At 39.6% G+C, this 25,985-nt stretch overlaps 1 protein-coding gene across 1 annotated transcript in view; it reads left to right on the top strand.

Annotated features, from left to right (window-relative positions):
- The window catches only part of Cubn (Cubilin), a 67,721-nt gene that overhangs the window by 5,788 nt on the left and 35,948 nt on the right, over nucleotides 1-25,985 (top strand). The window contains exons 4-10 of the mRNA XM_067783331.1: nucleotides 8,262-8,741; nucleotides 13,528-13,788; nucleotides 13,866-14,615; nucleotides 17,426-17,749; nucleotides 17,805-17,964; nucleotides 24,625-24,818; nucleotides 24,965-25,368. Coding sequence (XP_067639432.1) covers nucleotides 8,262-8,741; nucleotides 13,528-13,788; nucleotides 13,866-14,615; nucleotides 17,426-17,749; nucleotides 17,805-17,964; nucleotides 24,625-24,818; nucleotides 24,965-25,368 — 2,573 coding nt within the window. The remainder of the gene's footprint in view (nucleotides 1-8,261; nucleotides 8,742-13,527; nucleotides 13,789-13,865; nucleotides 14,616-17,425; nucleotides 17,750-17,804; nucleotides 17,965-24,624; nucleotides 24,819-24,964; nucleotides 25,369-25,985) is intronic.

Below are 25,985 nucleotides of genomic sequence, written 5' to 3'. Positions count from 1 at the left end.
GCCAGTGGAATACCTTGCTTTATCATTCTTGGTTTTGATACCCGATCTTCAAATACAGCTGATTATTGTTCATAACTAATTTGACTAGGCTGAACTGGTCTGACAATAAAGACTTCATATAGACTGGACTGAATGTGTCACTTGACAGTTTATGGCTTGTCGGCAAAGCACGTTATGCGGGTAGAACTCTCAGTTTCGTCTAGTCCTCTTTAAATCTGGACAAGTTATAATTGGCAATGTGACCTACGATGGCAGCTCTACAAAAGATTACTTCTTTTTCTGCTGGAAATTCGTAGAAAATTTCAAAGCCAGATGTATTTTCTTACTCTGAAAAAGAGAAGTATAGTTATTCTTCAAGCAAAATAGCATTAATAGAGCTGCAGTGGCGAAAACTTATAACTATACAATGGAAAAATGTACACTCCACCATGGAATTTTGGTCGGAAGTACGAGAACATAAAAATGCATTAAACGAACCTCCTTTTTTAGAACTTGTCGAATTCATATTTAGTTTTTTAGTATTACCACTCAGTAACGCGGAGGTTGAAAGAATTTTTAGTGGCATGAAAATTCTGTAAACTAAATTAAGGAACAAACTAAAAATTAAAATACTTAATGCGCTGCTTAATATTAGATGCTCTAAAACGCTTATCAAAATGTTGAAATGACTTTGAAATTACCGGTGATCTCATATCTATGGTAAATAGCCAAATTTTATACCCAGACTTAAGCTCTTCTGATTCTTCAGACGGGGAATATTTTATATAAATAATTAGTTTGTATTATTTTTTTATGTATATACACATATGCAATCATTTAAAGTAAGTCCATGTGCTAGTCAAGGAAAATGTGCCTGATATGTTTTGAAACAGGAAGTTATGTTTATAAGTTTTTATTTACAAATGTGTAAACTAAAATATAAAAAAAATTTTATGAATTAACCAAAAAATTTCTGGCCCTTTTTTTAGCTTCTTTTTTTCTAAATTTAGCCTTTTATAACCTTTTTTTGCCAATCTAGCTTCTTTTTTTTGCATAACCTGGCAACACTGGTAGCGAGCACGAAAGCAAAATCAATTATTTATTTAGTTTGATTTGTATAGGTACACTATGTGAACGGTGAACATGTATCATGCGCATTCTTTTGTACTCTGTTTTAAGCGCGCGTGCGACGCTTCCTCACCGAAAGACCATCGAAATCAAACTCATAGTACAGGTTTACAAGTATGATATGTATGAGAAGGAAGCAATTCCTTTCCTTTTCTAACACATTGGATTTTGACACTTCGGTCAGTGTCAAACTATTGTGGAACTCAGTGGAACCTGCGTGGAACATGCGTTTGACACTGAACGAAGTGTCAAAATTAACGGGGTTGCAGTCGTTGGAAGCGACGCAGAGAAACAAAAAAAGGAGCAGAATATCAGATATGGGTTGCTGTGATGGTAAATTTTTTTAACCAATTTAGTATGAAAATGTATGGCACCTCTATGGGTCCTACAGAAAATTATACAAAAGTCTTGAATTGGGATATGTGAGGACGCGTAGTTATTCCAGTATTAAGAATACAAACAGGGGTGCCAAGTTTTTCTACCCGTTCAAAAGTTCTCCACGAAAAACAGTTTGATTGCAATAACCCGTCCAAAAATGTGGAAAGAGAAATGAAAAGACGCGTTTTGTCCTGTTATCACTAGTCCAAAGGCGAAAAAGTATTCGAATTATTGGAACCGAGGCAAAAACACGTCTATTAATACCTCCCCCGACGGTTTTGGTCGTGTTTTAGCAATCGTCCCCTGTAATAAAGCATCACAATTTGTTAATTAAAATTGTCCAAAACATATGGATTTTAAAGAGAGATGTAATTAAGTGCCCGTTTGAAAGTAAATAAAGGCATTTCTTTGTAATTTTACGATAAAAATTTTACGCAGTTTTCGTTAGCAGTTACTACCCTTTTCTTGTACCTAAGAAGTACAACAGTGCCAAATAGCATCCACACAAAAAACGAACAAGAACAAGCATTTTATCAGGTGAGCGTGGCTGTGTATGTGCGTGCTGCTACATATCCTACTTGTAGACCTGTACTATGATCAAACTAAAAGAGCTGTCGTTGATTTTCACGAAGTAGCCATTGTGCTATCGCTTATCGTATACATATATGGTCGCTTACAAGCCAACCTAATAAAACCGCACTGCGTTTTTTTAGCGCACGCAACAACCGGCGTTTTTTGCCCAAACCCAAATAAGCATACGTTGCGACAATGTAACATGCCGACCTAATATAAACGCACGCAAGTCATTTTCTGTCAAAAATGGCTCATGCACATACAACTTGCATGAGAGCAACCCAAATTGAATTTGCTGCGTGAGAACTTAACTCGATTTCCAATTTTTGTTCTGCGTGACATTTAGATTTGACGTTTGCACACATGCTTTACATACATTGTCGCAACGCATGCTTATTTGGGTTAGGGCAAAAAACGCCGGTTGTTTGCGTGCGCTAAAAAACGCAGTGCGGTTTTATTAGGTTGGCATGTAAAGCATGTGTGCAAACGTCAAATCTAAATGTCACTCAGAACAAAAATTGGAAATCGAGTTAGGTTTTCACGCAACAAATTCAATTTGAGTTGCTTCATACAAGTTGTATGTGCATGAGACATTTTTGACAGAAAATGACTTGCGTGCGTTTATATTAGGTTGGCTTGTTAACAGGTGCTAAGCTCACGCCCACCCCGGATCATAAAGTTAAAGTTAAAGTGAATGTTAAAGTTAAAGCGAAAGTTAAAGTTAAAAATAAAGTTAAAGTTAAAGTGAAAGTTAAAGTTAAGGTTAAAGTTAAAGTTAAAGTCAAAGTTAAAGTTAAAGCTAAAGTTAAAGTTAAGGTTAAGGTTAAAGTTAAAGTTAAGGTTAAGGTTAAAGTTAAAGTAAAAGTTAAAGTTAAAGTGAATGTTAAAGTTAAAGTTAAAAATATAGTTAAAGTTAAAGTGAATGTTAAAGTTAAAGTTAAAGTTAAAGTTTTTTTTTTTTGTTTTTTTTGTGTTTCGTGGAAGGAGGAAATGCTTTATGCTCTGACCGGGATATTTAAGCCTCACTGCGAGACTCTCCGAGTGTAGGACTCCCTTCTTCCATGAAGGCCTACCCACTAAAACCTAACCTCCCACGGCCCGCGCAAATCACCGTACCTGGGACCGCGTTTAGCATTACTTCGGGTACGGGTGCGCGCTACGTGAGCTCTATTGCTACTCTAACGCTAATGGGCTAGGCATTCGTCTTCTCGTTTACTGGTAAGTATATGCCTCACATATGTGCTGACCGTATCCCATCTGTCTCTTCGACAGGTCATGTTATTAATGACACTGCCCGGGGATAGGTCGCCAAGTACCTCTTCTACCTTCCTTCGCTGATGGGAGAAGTGCCTGCATTCGAAGAAGGTGTGGCGTACATCATCTATTTTCCCACAGTACAGGCAGCTCGGGCTATCAACCTTACCCATTCTGTGTAGGTATTTGCGGAAGTAACCGTGTCCCGTTAGAAACTGGGTCAGGTAAAAGTCTACCTATCCGTGCGGTCGCTTCAACCATGGATTCAGTTCAGGGATTAGTTCCCTAGTCCACTTTCCTACGATGCTGTTGCTCCACTGATCTTGCCAGCGTCGGATTGATTCTTCTCGCGCCTGCATGGCAACAGCAGCTCTACTTGCTTGCGATCCGTTATCATATATTGTTTTTCTTTCCTCAACGAGAAGATATATCGGTATGGTTCCCGCAACGACCAGGACAGCTTCAGCTGATACCGTGCGGTAAGCCGAAGATATTCGCAGCGCCCCTCTGCGTTGGACCGAGGTGAGGGCGACTCGGTTCTTCCGGTATTTCATTGCGTTCGCCCAGATTTCTGCACCATATAAGAGTATAGAATCCGAGGCTGATGCAAGCAACTTCCTTGTGCATGGCTTTGTGCCACCTGTGTTTGCCATTAATCTACTCAACTGCGCTATTATGCGCGCAGCTCTTTCGCAGGCCCCTCGTATGTGATCCGAGAAGATGAGTTTGCTGTCTAACCTCACTCCCAGATATTTCGTTGAAGCGAGTGTTTCTATTGGCTGGTCCCCAACCATCATGTTCCTGGTAGTGGGAATACGTCTCTTTGTGAGGATGACGATCTCCGTTTTGGCTGTTGCTAACTGGAGACCGTGCTCAACCATCCACCTATTTACATTACGCATGACCTGGTTTAATTTTAGCTGTGCCAGCTCGCAGTTTGGTGCTATTATCACAGCTGCCACGTCGTCTGCAAAAGCAACGAGGAAGGTGCTTTCTGGCATGTCTAATCGAAGAAGACTGTCGTAAGTTATATTCCAGAGATCGGGACCTAGTACCGAACCCTGGGCTGCTCCACCTGTTATTTTTACCTTTTTTTGACCATGAGTACTTTCATATATTAGATACCTCTCTCTTAGGTAGTCCCTTAAAATTTCTAATAAATATTGCGGTACTTTGAAAGTGCTTTCTAGTGCCTCAAGCATGTCCTCCCACCTAGCTGAGTTAAAAGCGTTTTTGACGTCCAGCGTGACCAGCAACACTATAGGTCTTGCTCTGTGGCACGCTGTTTCGGCTTTCTTGACTGCGTCTATAACTTCTGCTATGGCATCGATTGTGGAGTGCCCCCTCCGAAAACCATGCTGTCTGGGCGACAGTCCTCCGGCGTCCTGTAACGCTCTGGTGAGGCGTTGCTTTAGGAGACTCTCCATCAATTTCCCTGCTGTGTCCAACATACATAGGGGACTGTAGGATGATGGAGAGTTGGGATCTCCTTTCCCTTTTGGAATGAGAACTAGTCGTGCTGTCTTCCATATGGTGGGGAAAGTTCTTTCTTCGAGACATTTGTTGTACATGTGCAACATAAGTTCTGGGCAGTTATTTGCAGCTAGTCTAATTGCCTCCGCGGGTATTCCGTCGGGCCCAGATGCTTTCCTAGGTTTCATAGTTCGCACGGCAGTTTTAAGCTCTTCTTCTTCGAATGGTTCTACTTTGCGATCTTCATGGGTAACGTACCCGCCCTCCCTAGGCAGTTGGGTGGGAAACAGGCCATCCACAATGTTCCTTATTTGGTTCTCGTCCATCAGCTGGTTTGGCGGAACTTCTTCATTACTATCTTATATCCCTGCCCCAGGGGTCTCGATCCACTTCCTCGCAAAGCGCTTTCCAGCACTTAAGCTTGCTTTGCTTAATGGCAGCACTAAGAGCTTTCTTCGCTCCTTTGTACGCTTCCGACTTTTCTAGAGCCTCAGGCCTGCCGCGCGCGCGAGTTGCTAGCCTTCGCATCCTGTGGCATATTGTCCGCAGCTCCGCGATTTCGTTATTCCACCAGTATAGCTGCTTTTTACCCCTCCACACTCCCCTCCGTGGCATAGAGAGGTTGCAAGCGTGGCGAAGACAGCTCATTGTCTTTTCAACCGTCTCTTCCGTCGGACTGGAGTTGCTGATTATCCGTCGGGCACTGGGGGATGCCCTGATGCGGAGAACGTGGCAGAGTCGACCTTGAATGCGTCCCATGCTTTTGTTCTACGTGGCCCGTTCGGGATCTGCTTCTGACCGGGGTCGTTTAGGTGGAAAGTGATGTAGTTGTGATCGCTGCCAGTCAGATCCTCTACGACTCTCCATCCAGCAGCGGTCAGCAGCAGGCTTTCTGACACTAGTGTTACATCGGGGATCGAGTATCCAAAGCCTGGCCGTCGGTATGTAGGGGTCTTACCAGTGTTAATCACGTTCAAACCGAGCCTGGCTGCCATCTCAAGGACTAACCTTCCACAGATGTTAGTCTGCGGCATTCCCCATTCGACGGCTCTTGCGTTAAAGTCTCCCGCCACAACCAGGTTACTAGTTAAGTCCCTCAGGTCGTCTTCAATAAGTTCAAGCTTGTCCCTGAACGTTTGAATGGGATCATTCGGGGACAAGTAGCAGCTTACTATTGTGGTATTATTCGTAGTTAGGCGGACGTAGCCTTGTCCGGCAACACGGTTCACAATATTGGCGTTAAAGTTAAAGTAAAAGTAAAAGTTAAAGTTAAAGTGAATGTTAAAGTTAAAGCGAAAGTTAAAGTTAAAGTTAAAAATAAAGTTAAAGTTAAAGTTAAAATGAAATTTAAAGTTAAAGTCAAAGTTAAAGTTAAAGTTAAAGTTAAGGTTAAAGTTAAAGTCAAAGTTAAGGTTAAAGTTAAAGTGAAATTTAAAGTTAAAGTGAATGTTAAAGTTAAAGTTAAAGTTAAAAATAAAGTTAAAGTTAAAGTGAAAGTTAAATATTAACTTCTCATTTTTTCAATAAAAGTAAAAAATTTGTTTTCTTATCGGTCACCACGCTTAAAAAGGTTAACTTGAAGTAATATCAAAGACAAAACTTGAATTAATATCAAAGAAAACAAAATGTTGCATAAATATTATAATTGCATAAGTTGATAATATGCAATAGCTTTACCGCGGCAGTCCCCGAGTGCCACACGTCCTTTTTTGCTGTCCAATACTTAGTAGTGGCTTTCACATTTTGGAAACCAAGCCAATAGCATAACTTGTTCTGTGGAATTTTGAATATATTTACAAATTTATATCTAATAAGCAGATTGTTCCAAGACAAGCGTCCCCCACAGCAACATCTCTTGTGGAATAGTGAGCCCTCAGTGACCACTGAAGTCGGGTATATCGGAGTGAACCCACAAATACATCTTGTTCTTTCTGCCGCCATTCAACGTACCTCACGGGTTGCTTACAGCAAGATGTACCTAAGATTTGGTGCCCTGAGTGTAGGAACGACGGGAAAATATACTGTTGCAAGCTTGGTTAAGAATATAAGTCGAGCCAACGGCTGTTTGACATAGATCTTGTAAGGCGTATGGATGTATGAGTTTTGTTCAAGAACGCATTTCTATCCGCACCAGCCTTTACCAGCAGAGGAAAGGGGAGTCCCACACTTAATCGAGCTCTATGGATAAATAACAGAGAACAGGCCTAGTTAGGAGACGGCCAAACTCGTTTAGGCAGGTACGCGTTATATAATGTTGATGATGAGTGATTGGAGGGATATGAAGGCAAAAGTATTGAGCGTCATTGTGCTTTTCTTACTAGTACCAGTTTAAATCGCCAATAGAACAGTCATACCAAACGCAAATTCTACATAATGAATCAACCGAATTACAAGCAGCTTTCCTTGACAGTTCGGTTTGACGAAATCTTCCAGTGAGTAGATTTGTTGAAAACTTACTTGACGTAAGTGAACCGCTGATCAACTGCAGCCACTTCTGCGATGAAATGGAGTAGATGGTCGGCCTTACGAATATAGACTACCTTGAAGTTTGAACCTATAATTTCAACTAGCTTCCAACAAGTTTAGATATAGTGTAACACCCAGATCTGTAAAGAAAAGTACCAGTACAAGTACAAGCATCAGTACCTCAGTACTTCGAAAAATGAGTACAAGTATAAGTATCGACGTACTTGTACTTGAATTGTTGAAGTACAAGTAAAGTACTTGAAAGTACTTTCGAAGTCCTTTAATAATTATTGAACGGTTTTGAAGCGGATCAACCAGCACCCTTACGATCACATAACTTTGAAAAAATGGTTGAAGAAGAGTTTCACAGGTATTTTAATATGCTTCAGAGTTATCCTCTTATCAAAGACCAATCACTCAAAATGAATACGCCGTTAGCTTCCAGCTTTTCAATACCAATCCAGTAGAGCGTTTATTTTCCTTAGCAGGCATTGTTTATAGTCCTAGAAGGCAATCAATGAAAGACTTTTTGTTTGAAAAGCTAGTACTAATGAAGGCACACACAAAACTACTTTAATATCGTTAGCTGTTGTACAATTTATACTTATTTAATATGTTGTTTTACTCCCTCTTGCTTTCTAATATGAATTTTACTCATATTTTGATTTTCCATTTATGAATCAAGCTGACAGAAAAAGTACTTTCGTGTACTTGCAAGTAATTCGTAAGTATATCTACTTGTACTTTCGGATTCGAAGTACAAGTACTGTAGTACTTATACTTTGTACTTAGATTTTAAGTACTTGCGTACTTGTACTTATTTGGTACTAGTACAAAATCTGGTAACACCACCACTAGAGTAGTAAGGTAAACGGTGAAAACAATTGAGTGCCCAACAAAATTTTGTGCAAATGAGCATACAAAGCCCAGAACATGTTGCACTTTCCAATAAAATCACAAAATCATCGATCCTTATCTTAAATGTATCCGAAAATTTGTTCTCTTTTTAGGGTCCAACCTGCCAATCGGATGTAAACGAATGCGCTCTCTATGCCGGCACCGATTTAGGCTGTCAAAATGGCGGTCAATGTGTTAACCAACATGGTGGCTATAGTTGTATTTGCAGCGCTGGTTGGTATGGCATTCATTGTACACAGAGGAAAGGTGATTGCATGCAGTCATCAACTTGGGAACTTTGCGGCCATGGTACTTGCGTTAATAGCAACGATGATTTTGGTTATAAATGTATTTGTGATGCTGGTTGGAAAACGAATGGTCTGACACCATCTTGTTCGATTGATGTGGATGAGTGTAATGAGTCTCATCCACCATGCGCAACAAAATGTATAAACCTACCAGGTTCCTTCACATGTGCACCATGCCCAGCTGGCCTAACGGGAAGTGGTGTGAATTGTCGTGATATTGATGAGTGCGCATTGCAAAATGGTGGATGTAGCTTGAGCCCACGTGTGCCATGTATAAATACGTATGTAAGTATAATCTTTAAAATATTATTCTGAAACACGGCCTTGCATTAAACTACTTAGCCAGAATTATGAAATATCTTCGAAGTCGATGGTAGAATAATAAACAAAACAAATAAAGGTGTCTAAGTTCGGGTGTAACAGAACATTATATACTCAGCGTGAGCTTCAATTGTACATTTCATTTCAGATAAATTACTTTTCTACATAACACGTGGCACCGCCCGTTTAAAAAAATTTCTCGCCATTTCCTCTTACATTAACACTTGATAAGTGAAATATCATTGATTCAAAACTATTTTTGGCTAAGTTATAGCTTATTATTGTAGTCTACGACCCCTTTAAATTTGTTTTATATCTAAGTTGCCGTGGTCTTTAACTGATCCCGTCCATTTTTATAGAAATATTTTCTCCTATAAGCAAAATATGTGTACACAATTTCATTACGATATGTTAATTTTTCTTCGAGTTATGGCTCCCGAAACATAGAAACGGCGGTGCCACCGCCTTTTTCAAAAATTTTAGTGTTTTCCAATTTAATGTTATATTTCAATTTAGAAAGTAAAATTGTATTCATACAAAGCTCTTTTTCACTAAGATATAGCTTATTTTATTCGTCCACGACCCTCTTAGAAATCTTATATATAAAATTGGGTGTGGTACTTAAGCGATTTCGTTAATTTTTCTTCAAAGCATTCCTTATAGTAAAGGCAATCTCCCTGCCGAAATTTGTTACGATAGGTTTAACGATTTTAGATTCATCATTAATAATATTTGGAAAATTGATTTTATCACAAGTGGGAGGTGCCATGCCCATCTAAAAAAATTTTTCAAAATTTTTTCTAAAGAGTCTCAATATCAGTCCGCATGTCAAATTTCAACATTCTAGGTGTATTATTTATTAATAATAAGGTTTTTTGTTTGTTTTCCAAAATGTTATATATATAATAAGTGGGCGTGGTTATCATCCGATTTCGCTCATTTTCAATACCAATCTATTCTGGATTCAGATATTTACTCAAGTTATCGTGTTAACGGACAGACGGACGGACGGACAGACGGACGGACGGACATGGTTCAATCAATTTTTTTTTCGATACTGATGATTTTGATATATGGAAGTCTATATCTATCTCGATTCCTTTATACCTGTACAACCAACCGTTATCCAATCAAAGTTAATATACTCTGTGTGCAAAGCACGCTGAGTAATAAAACAAACACTAACTTTGACGAAATATTTGAATATCTAAAAGAGATTTACAAAGAACGTAACGGCAATCAATCACGTAACAATAGACGAGCAAAATCTACAAGGCCGTTTGAAATAGAACGATGGTCTCACTACAGCAGAGGGAGTGTTAAAGGTAGGGGTGGGGGATGTTCAGGGCCGCATTAACCCTCAACGGGGCCCTAGGAAACCATCAATTTGGGGTCCCTTTTTCACGTACGTTTCCCTCTTTTTTGGATTAAAAAGTACAAACTTATATCTTTCATAAAAATGTTATTGTCACAATGTAATAATATCTACAAAATTACTACCTACATTTTAAACATGTCGTTTTCTATATTTGTTTTCGGCAAATTCATAAATTATATCATCAATTTCGATTTTGTTCAATAAATCTGACTCAATGCAAAGTATACCTAACATCTTGAGGCACTCTTGTCGCGTTGTAGCTCTTTCAGCAGCCTTGATTCTTTTTAATTGCGAGAAGGATGGTTCGGCAGAAGAATTTGTGATAATTAAAGTTAAAAAAATCCGAAGAGCTAGTTCTGTGTTAGGTAATACATCGGTCAATTGATCTTCCATTAGAATCTTATACAAATGACTATGAGTTTTTTGTGCGTCAGCGTATCTGGAGTTCACGTAACTTTGGAATTGTTTAATTTCAATGAAAAATTTTTCCAAGTCTCTACAATAAAAAATAACTAAGTTATTTATAGCTTCGTGGAGGTCTCCATCACTTGGAGAAAAGTTAATGAGAAATGCAAATCTCTCTGAAACTTCCATATACACTTTCGCACATCGTTTGATTTCACTGTGAAGATTGTCGATGACTTCGAGGAAACCTTTTGTCCTAAAATCATCGGCAAGCGAAAATTCTACTTCTGGAGCATTTCCGTCCGTCATTAGGGTGTTTTTTTCTACGACGAGTACGTTTTACGATTTCTATATATCCTAAACCAGGTAAAAATTGTTTTGTTTTTTCCTCGAAATCATTGAACTTTTCACGGAATGAAAGTCTCTTCTAACGATCCATAAAAAAAGCACACGTTTTCAAATCTGCTCTTTCACTTTGCAATGACTTACTCACTGAACGCATAGCAGTCAAAATAGAGTTGAAGGCTTCTACACCCTCTATTTCAAAAATAACCGAAATTTTCCAAAATAAAAACAACCAGTGTACATTTTGAAATAATTATTTTTTAATATTCAATATACTCTCCTTTCACTTCGATACATTTCTTTGCACGCTAATACAATTTGTCAAATGAGTCGGAAATATCCTTTTTAGGAACCTTGTCTAGTTCGTCGGTCGTCGCCTTTTGAATGCGGTCAATCGAGTTTTATTTATTGGAGTAAAAATTATTTTCAGTTCTGATTTTTTTTTTTTTTTGTTTCACTCTCTAGAATTTTATGTTTGTAAGAAAATTTTGAAGTCTTTTTCATTTTTCGGGGGCCCCCTAAAATCGGGGCCCCAGGCAACTGCCTATTCTGCCTACTTGTTAATCCGGCCCTGGGGATGTTTCTCCACATATTTAATATTAGACTGCTCAGCGTGCCTTGTAGGGCAGTTGGTCGCAGGACTAAGGTGAATAAGTTAAAAAATTATCACGAAAATATGGATGGGAAGATGACAACGCCATACGCGATTAGTTGGACGTTCAAAACGAGGGATTGAAGGGGTTGTTAAGCGCAATACAAAACTTTACAGCTTCACAGTTTACCCAACTCAATTGTTAAAATCACCTATCCAAGCCGAATTTTGTTACAAATATTAATGTATCATGTATATATTTTGCCGGCGAGGCTCTGGCAAACTGTAGTTCCTCATGGATAGCCTAGAAGGTTCAATGTCATATTAAATCTTTCCCGAGCCGGATCTATTCGGGCAAACAGCTATCAGTATCAATTACGCTACGGAAAACCTTAGGGGAGTGTTTTCTTTGATACAAGTAGTAGAAGAAGACATGCAGAGCGAAGTTATCTGGGAGTCTGTGAGCTCGGCTGCGGGTGCGATTAAAGAATTAGAGTGAAAAAGTGTATGAGGCAGAGAGAGTAAGAGTGCTTCATCACTATTCACTGTTCAAAAAACTGCATTCAACATTGTTCAGCGCTTAAGAACTGTGACTGCGCCAACTTACTGGGAAAGTAAGCGCTTGTCATGCGACCACGGGACGGTAGAACTGCCGAACACCGTTCGTTGACATGAACTTTGCAGCGAGAACCCCGCGACACTAAAGCGGTTTGGGGAGGGTGGGGTCGCGGGTAAAATGAGGAGGCAATAGTCGGTGCCAAGTGTGCTCTTCAGAGGCAGAAGAGGCATGTTTCGAGAACCGTGAGCTCGGCTCTATGTGTTGCCAAGGCGTGTATATCTAAAGTTGGAACTAATAGGGTCTCCAAAGCGAGGAAGCAAGTAACTCTCAATTTGTGAACAGTGATGATGTGCATAGAATAGAGAGCATAATGTTGTTGATACTGCAAAGGAGTTTTCTTTGGTACCTCGACTTATTCTAGAAGCCAAAGTGGTATTATACTGTCACCCCGTTTCAAAACGAAGGAATTAGTAACATTTTGAGGCATATCAAAATTGTGACGACTGTTCATCGAAGCAATTCGTCTTGGCATATATGTACCTTCATCTTTCAGTAAATATCGTCGAAAAATTCTGTGGACAATTTCCGTGGACAAATTCAGTCTATGCCAGGACTTTATTAACAGAACAGTTCAAACTGTCCTAGACCTATCAGAACAAAAAACTGCCCTGAATATGACACCTCGCCGGTTACGGATTCTCTTTTCACCAAATTTGACAAATATTCATCAATAAGGTATCTGACTGCCCAACCCCATGTATGGTTGACACCAGAACAACCAAATTGTATCGCTAAGAAATGAGACTGTTACCTGGGTTCATCTACTTCTGTTGCTACTTTTGATGAAGTACATGCAACACAATTGCTGAAATGAGAAAAGTTCAAGCCCCATTCCTTTAAAGGATGTTATTTTTTCTTCTAAGTGGATTAATGACTCGACTATAATCTGAAAATTTTTTCCAGTTGCTTTTTGAGCTATGTGTTGTAGGCCATCCCACCCTCCCCATCCCCCAGTTTCATGAGGACCTCGGGGTCGCCAAAGCCTCGTCCGCTAAATATGTGTATGATACACTCATATTTGTAACAGGATTCCCCTCGCGTAGGTGAGGTAGAGCTATAAAGATTTGTATTGCGCTTATCAACCCATTGAATCCCTTTTTCCGCTATGTCATTGACTTAAGCGATAACTTCGCCTTGGTAGAGGGGATTTGTACAAACGTACGATATGTTTCGTTCCTAGAATTATTCAAGGCTGTGAGGAAGAGGCGTTCCGTAACTGCGAAACTTCGGGATTGAATGCGTGAACTTATCCTTATCCTGACTTATCCTGATTTCATTAATCTCCAAGTAAAAACAAAAGTCCTTTCGGACCTAAATATTTTTGTTTTTGCTCAGTAAGACTACGAAATGTTTTCGAAATTCGGTTTCTTCACAATTTCATTTGTTGGTATTTTAACCTTTCTCCTTACAGGGTTCGTATCATTGCGGTGATTGTCCACTTGGCTGGGTCGGCGACGGACGCACTTGTGAAAGACGTAGTGGTACCGCTGATAGCAATGGTGCTACAGCGACTAGCTGTGCGTTCAACAACTATTGCCATCCAATGGCTAAATGTACTGAAGTTTCAAATACCTTGGTATGCTCATGTCCAGCGGGTATGGTAGGTAGTGGTGTTGGTTTGAACGGTTGTGTGCAGGGAACACAACAAAATTGTGCATCGCTGCCATGTCAAGTAAGTTATTGGCGCTTCTTATTTTTCAATATCTACGAACTCTTAGCTCATGCTTTTCTGTTCCCCTCTTTTTACAGAACGGTGGCACATGCATCGATTCAGGCGCCGATTTCATGTGCCTCTGCCCGATGGGCTTTCACGGTCCTACGTGTGTTACACCTACTGCGAATCCTTGCGCACCAAATCCTTGTCAAAATAATGGACGTTGTCGCCCGACTGGTGGTATACAGTTCGTTTGCCAATGTACACCCGGTTATAATGGTCGTTTATGCGATCATCGTTTTAGTCGCTGTGGTGGCATACTACGAGGTGAGACAGGACGTTTAAAATATCCAGAGGGCGATTCGCTTTACGATCATATGTCTCAATGTGCTTGGGTTATAAGTACGAATGAATCGTTGGTGTTGAATGTTACTTTTAATGCTTTCGAATTGGAAGATGCGACTGAGTGTCGCTTTGATTGGTTGCAGATTAACGATGGCCGTAGTGCAGCTGCACAAATTATTGGACGTTTTTGTGGTGCTCACAAGCCGAGAGGTGGCAATATTATATCGAGTAGTAGCTATTTGTATTTGTGGTTTAGATCGGATAATTCGACGTCAAAGGAGGGTTTCGATTTGGTATGGAATTCGGTGCCACCGCAATGTGGTGGTATAATTGAAGTGGAATCACATGGTACAATCACATCGCCTGGCTCACCTGGTAACTATCCGAGGAATCGTGACTGTCGTTGGCACTTGAGAGCGCCAAATAATAAACGTATCAAATTGACCTTCTTCACTTTGCAAATCGAGAAACATGATAGCTGTAATTTTGATTATCTGGAGGTGAGTATTAATTTCGAGAGAGAGGCATTTATTTATTTATACAAACGCGCAGAGTCTAACGATCGATTGTCGGAACCGTTCTCCACTGCATTGTTGAACTAAGTAGATGATATATTATCTTTCTTGCAATTGAAAGTCCTTTGAATAGTATCCAGTCCCTTATCGATAGAAACCTGATAGCGTTAGCAGTTGAAATGACAGCTGAGTGGCGGAGCTGTTAATCAGGAATGTGTAGTATCTAGAGCCCAAAGAAGACTCAGATAGTATACCCATCAAGATGCTGCCATCCATGTGGTTTGTGAGCATAAACAAACTCCTCCAGGTCCTAGAATCCAGCGGCAGGTAGCCTTCTCTAGTGACATTGCAATCCTTTTCGAAAGGAAGTGGGCAGCTTGTACAATCATTGTGCATGGTGCATTACCAAGTCGACTAGAGTAATATCTGATAGGGTTGCTTCTGGGATACTACAGACATAAGAAAGATTAGGTTGCCTGATACTTCTTTCGGAGCTATCTTTGACACAGTTAAGCGGCCGTCTTCGCAGAACGATTACAGAGCATTAAGACAACTTAATGCAGGGCGTGAATATATACTACAAATATCTCCTCAATAGTAACTTAGGTTGTCTTAAGCCTGGCGTATTGTATTGCGTATTTCCTGTGAACCAGCTGAAAGAAGCGCCCATACCCTTTTGATTTAGAGCCGCTACATATCCCGTTAGTATTTCCGCCTGTTTATTACACTAAACTCTTTTTGTAACCTGACAGGCCAACAGTTCTTGGGTTCAGCTTTTCTAAGCACTAGGATTAATGCTAATTTTATTTCATACGACGACATTTGCCTTGAGTGTGGCTTGGCTATCGCTTAGCATGGCGATGGTTTCTTTAGAAACGCTCAGCTCAGCACTCTAATTTATAGAGTTTGCACTGTTAATCTGTGTCTTGGTGCGACCCCTCCGGCTCCAGTCTCATCTGATGTTTCCGAGCCCTATGTATACGATATGATCTTGTGTGATCGGTGAATGCTCTCTTCTTTGCATTTTTCTCAAAGACTACCTTCTTGAGGCCTCAGAGGACGTAAACTTTTGAGAAACTGGGAACTTCTGTATACATGGCCCTGGTCATGCATACGCATGCCAGACTTTTTAGCAATTTTCTCGTTCCTGGTTGCCCAGGACTCCGAGTCATACGTTGTAATGTGTTTTACTGTTGCGGTATACATACATTACAGGACATATGGGCTGCTGCCCCACGATTTGCCAGCTAAACGTTGGGGCGTCATTGCAGACTTTGTGGCCCTTGTTGCTTCCAGTGAGGCTTAGTGTCAGAGAAATATCCTAGGCACTGCATTTCGGTTCCATATTCCAGTGCACCGAGATCTTTGGTAAATTTCACACTGATTTCTTCACCGAATGAACAAAGCGTCGAACAGAAAAACTTCTGTATAGTTCGGAATCGAGTCACCGGAAGCAAACCTCTAAACTCTCATCACTTCCTTTAGCACCTGAGTAAGCTGATTTATAACCATACTGATGGCTTTCATAGCAGTGTCGTATATTTGTCAAGTAGCACAAGCATTGCATGGATTTTCGACTGTCTCATTCCCTCCTGCATGACTTCACCCGAAGAAGGTCTTAGCTTCTTGTGAGGTGCTTTTACTGTCAGCATCGCGTTCGTTGTGAAGAAAGGCGAGAGCCATGGTCTCCGATAGTAGGGTCCTTCTCAACCTGCTCCCATCTTGGTTTGGCAGCAAGTTTTTGATAGCTATATTTAATCAGGGATTGAGTAACTTTAGATACTGGGATTTTGAAATTCCCAGCTAATTATGAATATGACGGAGAACAATTCTAGAGCTACATCTTCCATCATATAAGTCTGTGACATTCATTCGTGTGCATGTGTCATTCGTAATGAGTATGTCATATATACATTCCACAAGATTAAAAAGGAGATCAGTATCTGACGAGCGAGCTTGGTCGTAGCTCGTTTCTGCGTACTGATTCATTAGATATTACATACTTCTGCGAACAAACGAGTGGTGGTCGGTCTTGCTTGGTGGTTTGTTTCGTACTGTTCTGGTTTGTGTTATTTTGCTTTCATGTAGGTGTCATGCCGAGCCCATATCTGAAATCAGCTGTGAAGATCCTTCGATTCTTCGGTTGCTGTTGTAGCATTATCATTTAGTAGATTGTTTCAATGTGTTCTAGCATATTACATCGCTAAGTGATACCAGCATCCATAATCCGATACTAAGCAGCCACTTGTATGTACGTAAACAAATCAATCATCATTTACACATGTACATACAAGGAAGTAGAGAGATACTCACCATCAGCCGAAGTAGTACCCACATATGCACACGCATATGGCTATGCGAGAGACTATAAACTACAAATACACATGTACATATATGGCTGGTAACCAAGCATGAAGTTAGCGAAGTTACTAGACCTTAGGGGGAATTGGTGGACGAGGCAACAGAGAGTATAAAAGCAGCGAACGCTGAGTAGTCAGGAAGCAATTTGATTTAAACACGCAATTAGTTGTGAAGTAAGAGTTATTGGGAAGTACTCTCAAAGTAGTCTAATAAAGACCATTTTGCAATATTGAATATTGGAGTTATTTATTCAACAGTTTAGCGATTCGAACGTTTGCAGAAGGTGTAAAATAAACAGAGTTTCTCTAAATTCGTTACAATATCTATCTACCACATATCCTCTGTGAAATATCATTGTTATTTTCGTTATATACGTTTATATTAATCGACTTAATTTTTTTTTGTTAATTACTCTATATATCCACCATCTTTAGATAATAGATGAAATATCTGTTTCAACAATAGCAAAATATTGCAACTCATCAGCACCGTCCCCTCTGATGCTGCCGACCAATGAAGCGCTCATACACTTCCACTCCGATAATATGGAAACTGATGCGGGCTTTCAAATCTACTATTCAACCGAGGAACGTATACCGGGATGTGGCGGAACTTACACTGCTAAGCAAGATGTTATTACATCTCCGAATCTCCTAGGAGACTTAATATCTTGTGAATACGACATCAAAATGCCAATGAGTGAGTCAATAAGAATTGAATTCAATAAATTTGAATTGGGTGAGGGAGAATGTTTGGAGGTTAGTAATTGTTTGTTATAAACCCTTGCATATTACGTAACTTGTTCAATTGCAGTTCTTCGATATACACCCAAGTTCACACGAGCTAATACTTCAGGGTAAATATTGTGGTGGTTTTGGCGCTATACCGCCAGTCGTTTTCCAGTCCCTTTACAATGCGCTGCGTATAAAATATTTTGCAAAAGGTGGAAGATTCGAATTTAAATATGTAGCAGGTAGGTTAAATGAGTACATTAAGTATATACATTTTTTTTAAGTGAAACTTCTTGAATTGCTTACGCGCTCTTTACTCTCATAGTCACATAACTACTACGATTACTTACGGGAGACGGACCGCGTTCGCATTAATTCAGGGGGGGGGGGGGGTTGTTTCATATTTCTCATTTCTTAAGCGCCTTCTCTTGTCCCTGTGTTCAGGTCCCGCTTTTTTTCTATTGAGTGTGATTATATTTCCTCACTAATTGTGTTAACTCTTTTCTCGAACATTTGGAAATCATGGCGTTCCATCATGCAACGTCGTTCCATGGAAATTCTCTCACCCTCACAAGATAAGACCGTCGGAACATAGTGAATTTTGTCATATTTTATATTGCAATAAATTGTTATTCTCCTACTAGAATATGCCCATTGCTACCTGCGTAACTTACTTAAGTTAAGTATTTGCTTATCGGTTGTCCATCTGGCTCAAGAGCGGTCTTGCAACAGTCTAAGCGCTTCCTACCTGGTTTGTTGGCTATCGACGTTTATGCGGCCTTAAGACATCAGCTACCCACTCATATGCCTTCGATATCATTCGTCTTTCCAGTGCTAAAGTGCTCATAGGTAATTAGGCGTTTTTTTGGTGATCTGTAGGCGTTAGTCTAATCTTACACTTTAATATTCCTTTGAGTCTATATTTCCAAAGAAGTGAAGCAACTTCTAGCGATATGTGCTTTGTTGTTGGGAGTATCAGCTCTGATTTTTCTTTTGCCAGCTGGAGTCGGGTATAGTCTGGAGAGTATTCAGTGCGTTCTACTTGTGTGTTTCAGCCTGGTATGACTGCGGTAAATTTGTCTATCTGCTAAGAATACATCATCGAATATTGCATGATTGAAAATTTCATCATAGCTGGCGTTCCAAAGATCAGAGTCAATATTTGGTATGAGATGCGATATCTGAGAAAACTGGCAAGTAAGCGTTTTATGTAGGATTGCATTCGGAAGCGGTCTAAGGTAATCTGTATGCATTTGTCCATCTCGCACTGTTGAAGGCATTTCCTACGCGTCAGCTGGGAGATGTACAGCTAGTCTGGGTTTGATGTTTAACTTATATCTTAGTAATGATATCTTCGAATGCGCCTAAATTGTATGTTCTTGCTCGAAAGCCGTTCATAGTCTTTCTGGATTTTCTACGGAAGCTAGGATAAGTGATTTCATTAGCCTGCCGCTCGAAAAACAAACAAAGAAACATCAAAATTTAGAAAACAGTTTTTTAAATTAGAACAAAATTTTTCTAAGCGGGGTCGTCCCTCTGCAGTGATTTGGCACACAATCCGCTTGTATTTCTGTCTTGAAAAGCTTCGCAGTGACAACTCATCTGCCGGCATCAAATATTTAGGTCCCGTCCCGTCAATTTACAGGAAAAATTAAAATGGAAAACGAGGTAAATTGGAAGAGAAGCTCGGCCTAAATCTCTTCGGAGGTGAATCGCTCCAAGCACTTTTTAATTTTATTTAAACGCCAGGCTTATTATGTACTAACCTTAAGCTTAGTTTCTTAATATGGACAAACTACTTTGACACCATCACGTACTTCACAAAAGCGTATTTAAATCAAACTGCTTAGTTATTCCTCAGCTAGCGCTGCTTTTATACTCTCTGTTGCATCGTTCGCATATTTCTCCAAAGGTCTACACTTTTCGCGAACATGGAACAGTTGCATCGCATACTTGGTTATTTAGCTATATGCGTGTATATGTGTAAGTAACAACTTCTGCTCTTAGCTTCTACATATGTGTATGTGAGATATTCTTCGTCGCCTTCTATGTACGAGTGTAAATGGATTACTTTGATGTGTTCATGTACACAAGTGTGGCTGCTTGCTTTATTGTTGTTGTGGATTTATTTACTAACAGCATAGTCATGCTAACATTCGCCACACTATGTTACCTAACGGTGGCATCAACTTCCAAGTACCTTTCGGGGTATTGATTGAACCAAAGGTAGCGTTATGCTAGATTAGTTTATTTAATTGGGCATTTTAAAAGAGATTCTGTGTTAACTGGCGGCTTAGGGGATATCCTGTGACAGTTTTGAAAGCGGTGATTTGACAGACTTCCTACTTCGTTCACTGCATTTTCCTTGGCCTAAGCGACTAAATTGGCTTTGTTTGTTGCCTTCCTTCCATAAGTCGATATAGGTATAGAACAGTACCTTGTTAAAGCGTTAAATAAACTCTAATGAACGCACGAAGCTGGAGTGAATGCCTAGCGCTAAGATTTAGGCACAAATATTTTACCAACTGATTAGAGGTGCTGTCAGCTTAGAGATTGGTAGCTTATCCGAGGCCCTCTTGGCCATAAAAGACTGCTAATGAATAGCAGAACATCCAAGCTCGTCCTGTCAGCTCGTCTGGTTTTCAGCTCCGGGACATATATTATTTTGATTCTGAAATAATTCTAAGCGGTTGAGTGCGAAGTGAATCCTTCATAGATCACCCTTTACCACACCACTGCCGACTACAGAGCTCTAGCTGTAGGCTGTTGGTTTGGGTATTGTTTATGCTGTAGGTTATTTGATTGCATAGCGCGAAATTCATTTGGGGTTATATAATTAAATGTCTTTTCTTAAGAAGAAGCGACGAGCCAGAGCTTCTGTCAATGAAAATATCAATGGGAACTTAGTCATTTTCGGCATGATGTCTTCCACCTTCCCCCGCTTCGAGCTTTACATACATTTACTGTCGCTGGCGGATCAAATTGATTCATTTGCATAGTAAGGCTGCTAGCGGAGTCGCTTAATTTTGAAGAACGTTTTCTCTCGAAATCGACCAGTTCCGCATCATTGTTGTCACTGTTTGCTGTTTCGAGACGTACATTATAACGGTCGTAGCAGAAAATTGGGGAGATGATTTTTTAATTTGTTACTCAGACCAATGCGACAGCACACATTATTTTCGCAGGGCAAAGGATTACCACTGGCCATGAGTTACTTCAAACGTGGCACTACCCGTCGCCCTTTTTCCTTGCTGAAGCAGCACCATATGCAATATATTTCCCCCCTGCTTGGTTAACGCGTACCTTCAAATATTTATCGCAGAGCGTGCATCGAGCAGTACTTCGTCCGCTGTATGTTGTGTGAGTGGCTTGGCGACAGCAAACTTTGCTTTCGATGTAGGGTGCACCCTTACGCTTAAAGATGTGTGGTCCGTATCGATGTTGTGACATCGGATTGTGCTTATAGCTAGGACGTTGAAGAGATGTCCGACGCTACAGATTGCGTTTAGCGTTTGTACATCAAGAAACAGTCAGGTTGGTTGGTTGCTGTGCTCCCTGGGCGGAGACACCGGAACCAAGTAGCGCACAAGACGCCACTTTAATGAAAATTTCTGGTGAAACCAAATATTTATTAAACTGTTGCACTCTGTGCTATTTAGTTAGATCAGATCGGACCAAACTCCCTGAAGCTCGATATTTGATATTTGATAGAGCTAGAATGGGTTTCGTTGTATCCCTCTAGGCAGCAGCTCCCACACCAGCCATTGAGGGGAGCTCACATTCTTTCTGCAAGTAAGTCCAGCGGATAGCGTTGGTGGCTCTGATTTTAAATATTTCTCTTCTACCCATACTAAGAAAACTAATCTGCTCACTTTTGTTTGTCGATCTTATTTGTGTCGGTATAGTACCACCTTCATCGGGGGGTTTCCCGTACCCTAAATATAAGTCCGTTTTTATACTCACAGCTCACAGAGTATATTAATTTTGTTCGCATAACGGTACCCCGTAACGGCATTATTTAATCGAGATAGATATAGACTTCTATATATCAAAATGATCTGGACGAAAGAAATTCATTTAGCCATGTCCGTCCGTCCGTCTGTCCGTAAACACGATAACTTGTGTAAATTTTGATGTATCTTAATGAAATTTGGTATGTAAGTTCCTGGACACTCATCTTAGATCGCTATTTAAAATGAACGAAATCGGACTATAACCACGCCCATTTTTGCGATATCGAAAATTTCGAAAAACCGAAAAAGTGCGAGAATTCATTACCAAAGACGGATAAAGGGATGGAACTTGGTAGGTGTGTTGACCTTATGACGCAGAATAGAAAATCAGTAAAATTTTGGACAATGGGCGTGGTACCGCCCACTTTTAAAAGAATGTAATTTAAAAGTTTTGCAAGCTGTAATTTGGCAGTCGTTGTAGATATCATGAAGAAAGTTGGCAGGAATGTTGCTCCTATTACTATATGTGTTCTAAATAAATAAATAAAAAAATTTTTAAAAGTCAAATTTTAACAAAAAATTGAATATCTTTACAGTATATAAGTAAATTATGTCAACATTCAACTCAAACATTTGTCTCCAAAGCTTAAAGCTTTGTATGTAATGTTCGGTTACACCCGAACTTAGCCTTTCCTACTTGTTATTGATGCAATTGGGCGATGTCTGTTCTTCGTCAGTTCTTCAGCATTTACATTGATGTCAATATTACTGTGGCCAGGTACTCAAAGGTGTGTCGTAGAGTGATAAATCCAACGCTATGACCGCTGCTTGTCTGTCTGAGTATATGCATGACTCACAACACTTACAAGATTCTGTGACAAGAAGTAACAGGTTCCATCTATTCTGTTCGGTAAATCCAGATCCATCTCGGGATCGATTTAATATGAGCACATTGAACCCTCTAAGCTATTCCGCCCGGCACACCCTACTGCCAAGAGCAACTTCGGGTCGACAGAACCTCGTCTGCTAAAGAAACAGAATTCGCCACGGATAGGTGGTTGTAGAAGCTATTAATTGCCCTTGCAACCACATGAAAGGGTTGCGCTACACAACCCCTTGAATCATTTGGCTATTTAAGCTGCCTCTTAGTGATACTATTGCTCTCGATTGATAAAAAAGAAGTCCAACTTAAAGGTAGCAGGATTGAGCCAAAAAACTTGATGGATATATTTTTGGTGGAACCTGATAACTAATATGATCAGATGTAGTTTCTCATGTTTAATTTTCCAAAATTTATCATACCTTCCCTACCCTCTTGGCAGCGCGGTACTTTTCAAACTACAAATCAATATCAATTTTATTATCCCACAGAGAGTTGACAACGCAAGATCCAATCCTTTCGCATTTCCTGTAGGGCGAACGCTTCAACTTTTGCACTCACGAGGACATCAACAGCTTTTCTAGCGTTTTTTTCCTCATCAAGGGGTTGAGCAACACGCTTTTAACTTCAATAAGTGCGTACGCCGATCATGTTAAAGACAACACATTGAAACTCCGTTTTTGTACGTTGGGTAGGCAAGAAGCATGATTCATTCACAAGAGGTTTGCTCGACAGACACATTTTTTGACAATTGCAGCCATTTTGCTCTCAAATCGAATTGACATCCGTTAACTGTGTTGTGTCTTTGCGAATTTTCGAAAAATATTAGTAGTAGAAATAGGAAGCAATCAGTTTACAAATATCCGATAAGTACTGAACTTCATTATTCTTTAGAACATTTTTTTTAAATTTTATAGTGAATTTATTAACTATGCCCTGATCTATAAGTATGGCTGAACATTGAACATAGGTAATTTTATGAAAAGTGAGGACACCAAGAAATCGTGCACTTTCGTAAACCTATGAATATACGAAACCTAAACCAATTCAAAATTCATCGTTCAACGTCAAAACCTCGAGTATTTAATCGATCCACGTAAAAATGTCATTAGTAAATAATGGAGATGCCATAACGACATGTACTCATCTCATTGACCATGTTAATTTATTCAGGTAAAAGTCCAGAACAGCAGTCTACTGCTAATACGCGTCCAAAAATATCGAGAGAGGTGACCTCGACAACAATAATCCGAAGGCGGAAAAGAAAAATTGTATCTCTGTCCGGAGATATTTGCAGTTAAAGTTGTCATTTTCATGTGGTTATTGTAATGTTTTTCTGCACTGAAAAAGATTTTGTGTACAAAGGGATTTCATTTTGATCCCACCTCATTGGTGGACCGGCAAGAGTAATTTTTTATAAGCTCGGCTGAAGGCCGCCAACGCAACCCGCGATCATGTTCAAAATCGTGCTATCTCAAAATATTTTTCAAAAATTTCCCCATTCAGGATTTGTCACAAAACCGCCCTATATTAGAGTTAGATTGAAGAACGCTTTTCATTAACTCCCTCTTATGACAAAATGCATTGCACTTATGCTCATATAGGGAGTTTTTGAAACAATTTCTGAATAAAATTCTAACGTACGGCATTCTTCAAACAATTTCTGAAAGAATGGCCAAACCAACATAACTTTATCAATTCACAAATATTTAGTAGAAAATGAATTATATCCCGAAAAACTTTTGGCATTTACAAATTTATTATTACTACAAATATACTACCAAAAATATTTTTCTACTACAATTTTCATTGAAGGGTATTGAATTATTCCGTTCTCCTTACTTCGTAAAAGCAATGCGTCCAGCTTTTTCAATTTGGGAGTGTCAAAGATCTGTCATCATTGGAGAACAAACCTCTAGTAATTGAATCATGGGCAAGAACCTAAAATCACAAACGCTGACCAAATATTTTAAAAATATAAAAATTTGCACAGTTGTAAAAAGAAGTTTCACTTCTATTCCTAGTAATATTTGTTTTTGAAATTGGTCTTTTCTTGTTTTTTGTTTTAGATTGCTCATATACTTATGAGAGCGAGAGCGATGAGGTGCTCTCACCAGCCTATCCGGAATTGACTAATATTGAACGTTTATGTAATTATAAAATATCAACTGAACCGAATACCGTTATATCGGTTAAATTTATCGATTTCGATCTTCAAGATAGTAGTGTGGACGCCAATGATTGTGCATTTAGTTCGCTAAGGGTAAGTAAAAGAGCAAAGTATTACGGTTATACCGTCTCGCACAAAGTAAAAGTTATCTCACGTCTTTATAAAGTGGAGCTTCCTAATAATCTTTTAAAATTCTAACATCACTTTAATTCTTTTTTCTCGCTAATCTTTCCATGCAGATTAATGACGGTCTGAATCAAAATATTATGGGTCCTTTCTGTGGCAATAACACACCGCCAGTAGAATTTGTCTCCAAAACGAATATGATATTTTTGACATTCCACACGGCCATTACCAGCTCTGGTAGAGGATTCAAATTGGAATATCGTGCAATACCAACGGATAAAACCGATTGTGGTGGAGTTTTTACAAAACCGGGTTATAAAATACGTATACCCACAGGCGAGGATGATAATTATCTGAATAATATGGAATGTTATTGGGTTATAATGGCCCCGCAAGGCAAAGGGATACTTATTAATTGGTTGTCGTTTGCTTTGGAAAAGACGTCGGACTGCATGTACGATTATGTGGAGATATATGACAACATAGCACGTAATGATAAGGATCGAGCTTTGGGAAAGTGAGTTCGAACTTGAGATAACTCTACATATAAGTTCAAATCAATGTGCGGAAAAAGTGAAAATTTTTGGTTGACGCTTCTGTTAACACTTAGTGAGGTATGAATAGGATAGACTATCAGACGTGAAATGGTTTTGTATGGACTAAGTGAGGAAATGTGTCCTATGCCAATATATATTGTATATAATTGTCGTGTCTCGTTGTTGTCTTTAATTGACTCCGAAACTAACCATCCGATTTGCTTGAAATTTGGTATACAGGAAGTTTATTCCGCTGATGCTGCTTATAGGGACCCCCTTGTGACTATACTTGACAGTACGCTGTCTTGAACGCGTTGGTCACGTGAAGAGAATTATACACTTCTAATACGATAGACTTCTTCCACGGACAAGAGAATGGTAAACATTGTGTGACTTTAGTACTCTGACCGGCTTTGAAGTCTGGTCAACTTCTTATCGAAGGTAATATTCTGCCAGGAGCTCGGTGCCAGGCGGAGTCGCCACTACTAATAATGTGATGAATAGGATGCTATCCGTTGCTTTAACCGTTAGATAATTTTTAATTTACTCTCATGCGGCTATTAAAGCACGAGGGCTGTCAGTTATTGCTTGACCCCAT

The sequence above is a fragment of the Eurosta solidaginis genome, chromosome 4 (genome assembly GCF_040869045.1).
Source record: "Eurosta solidaginis isolate ZX-2024a chromosome 4, ASM4086904v1, whole genome shotgun sequence".
Lineage (NCBI taxonomy): Eukaryota > Metazoa > Arthropoda > Insecta > Diptera > Tephritidae > Eurosta > Eurosta solidaginis.
Note: the sequence above shows the minus strand (reverse complement) of the source record. Positions and strands in the feature narration are given on the sequence as shown.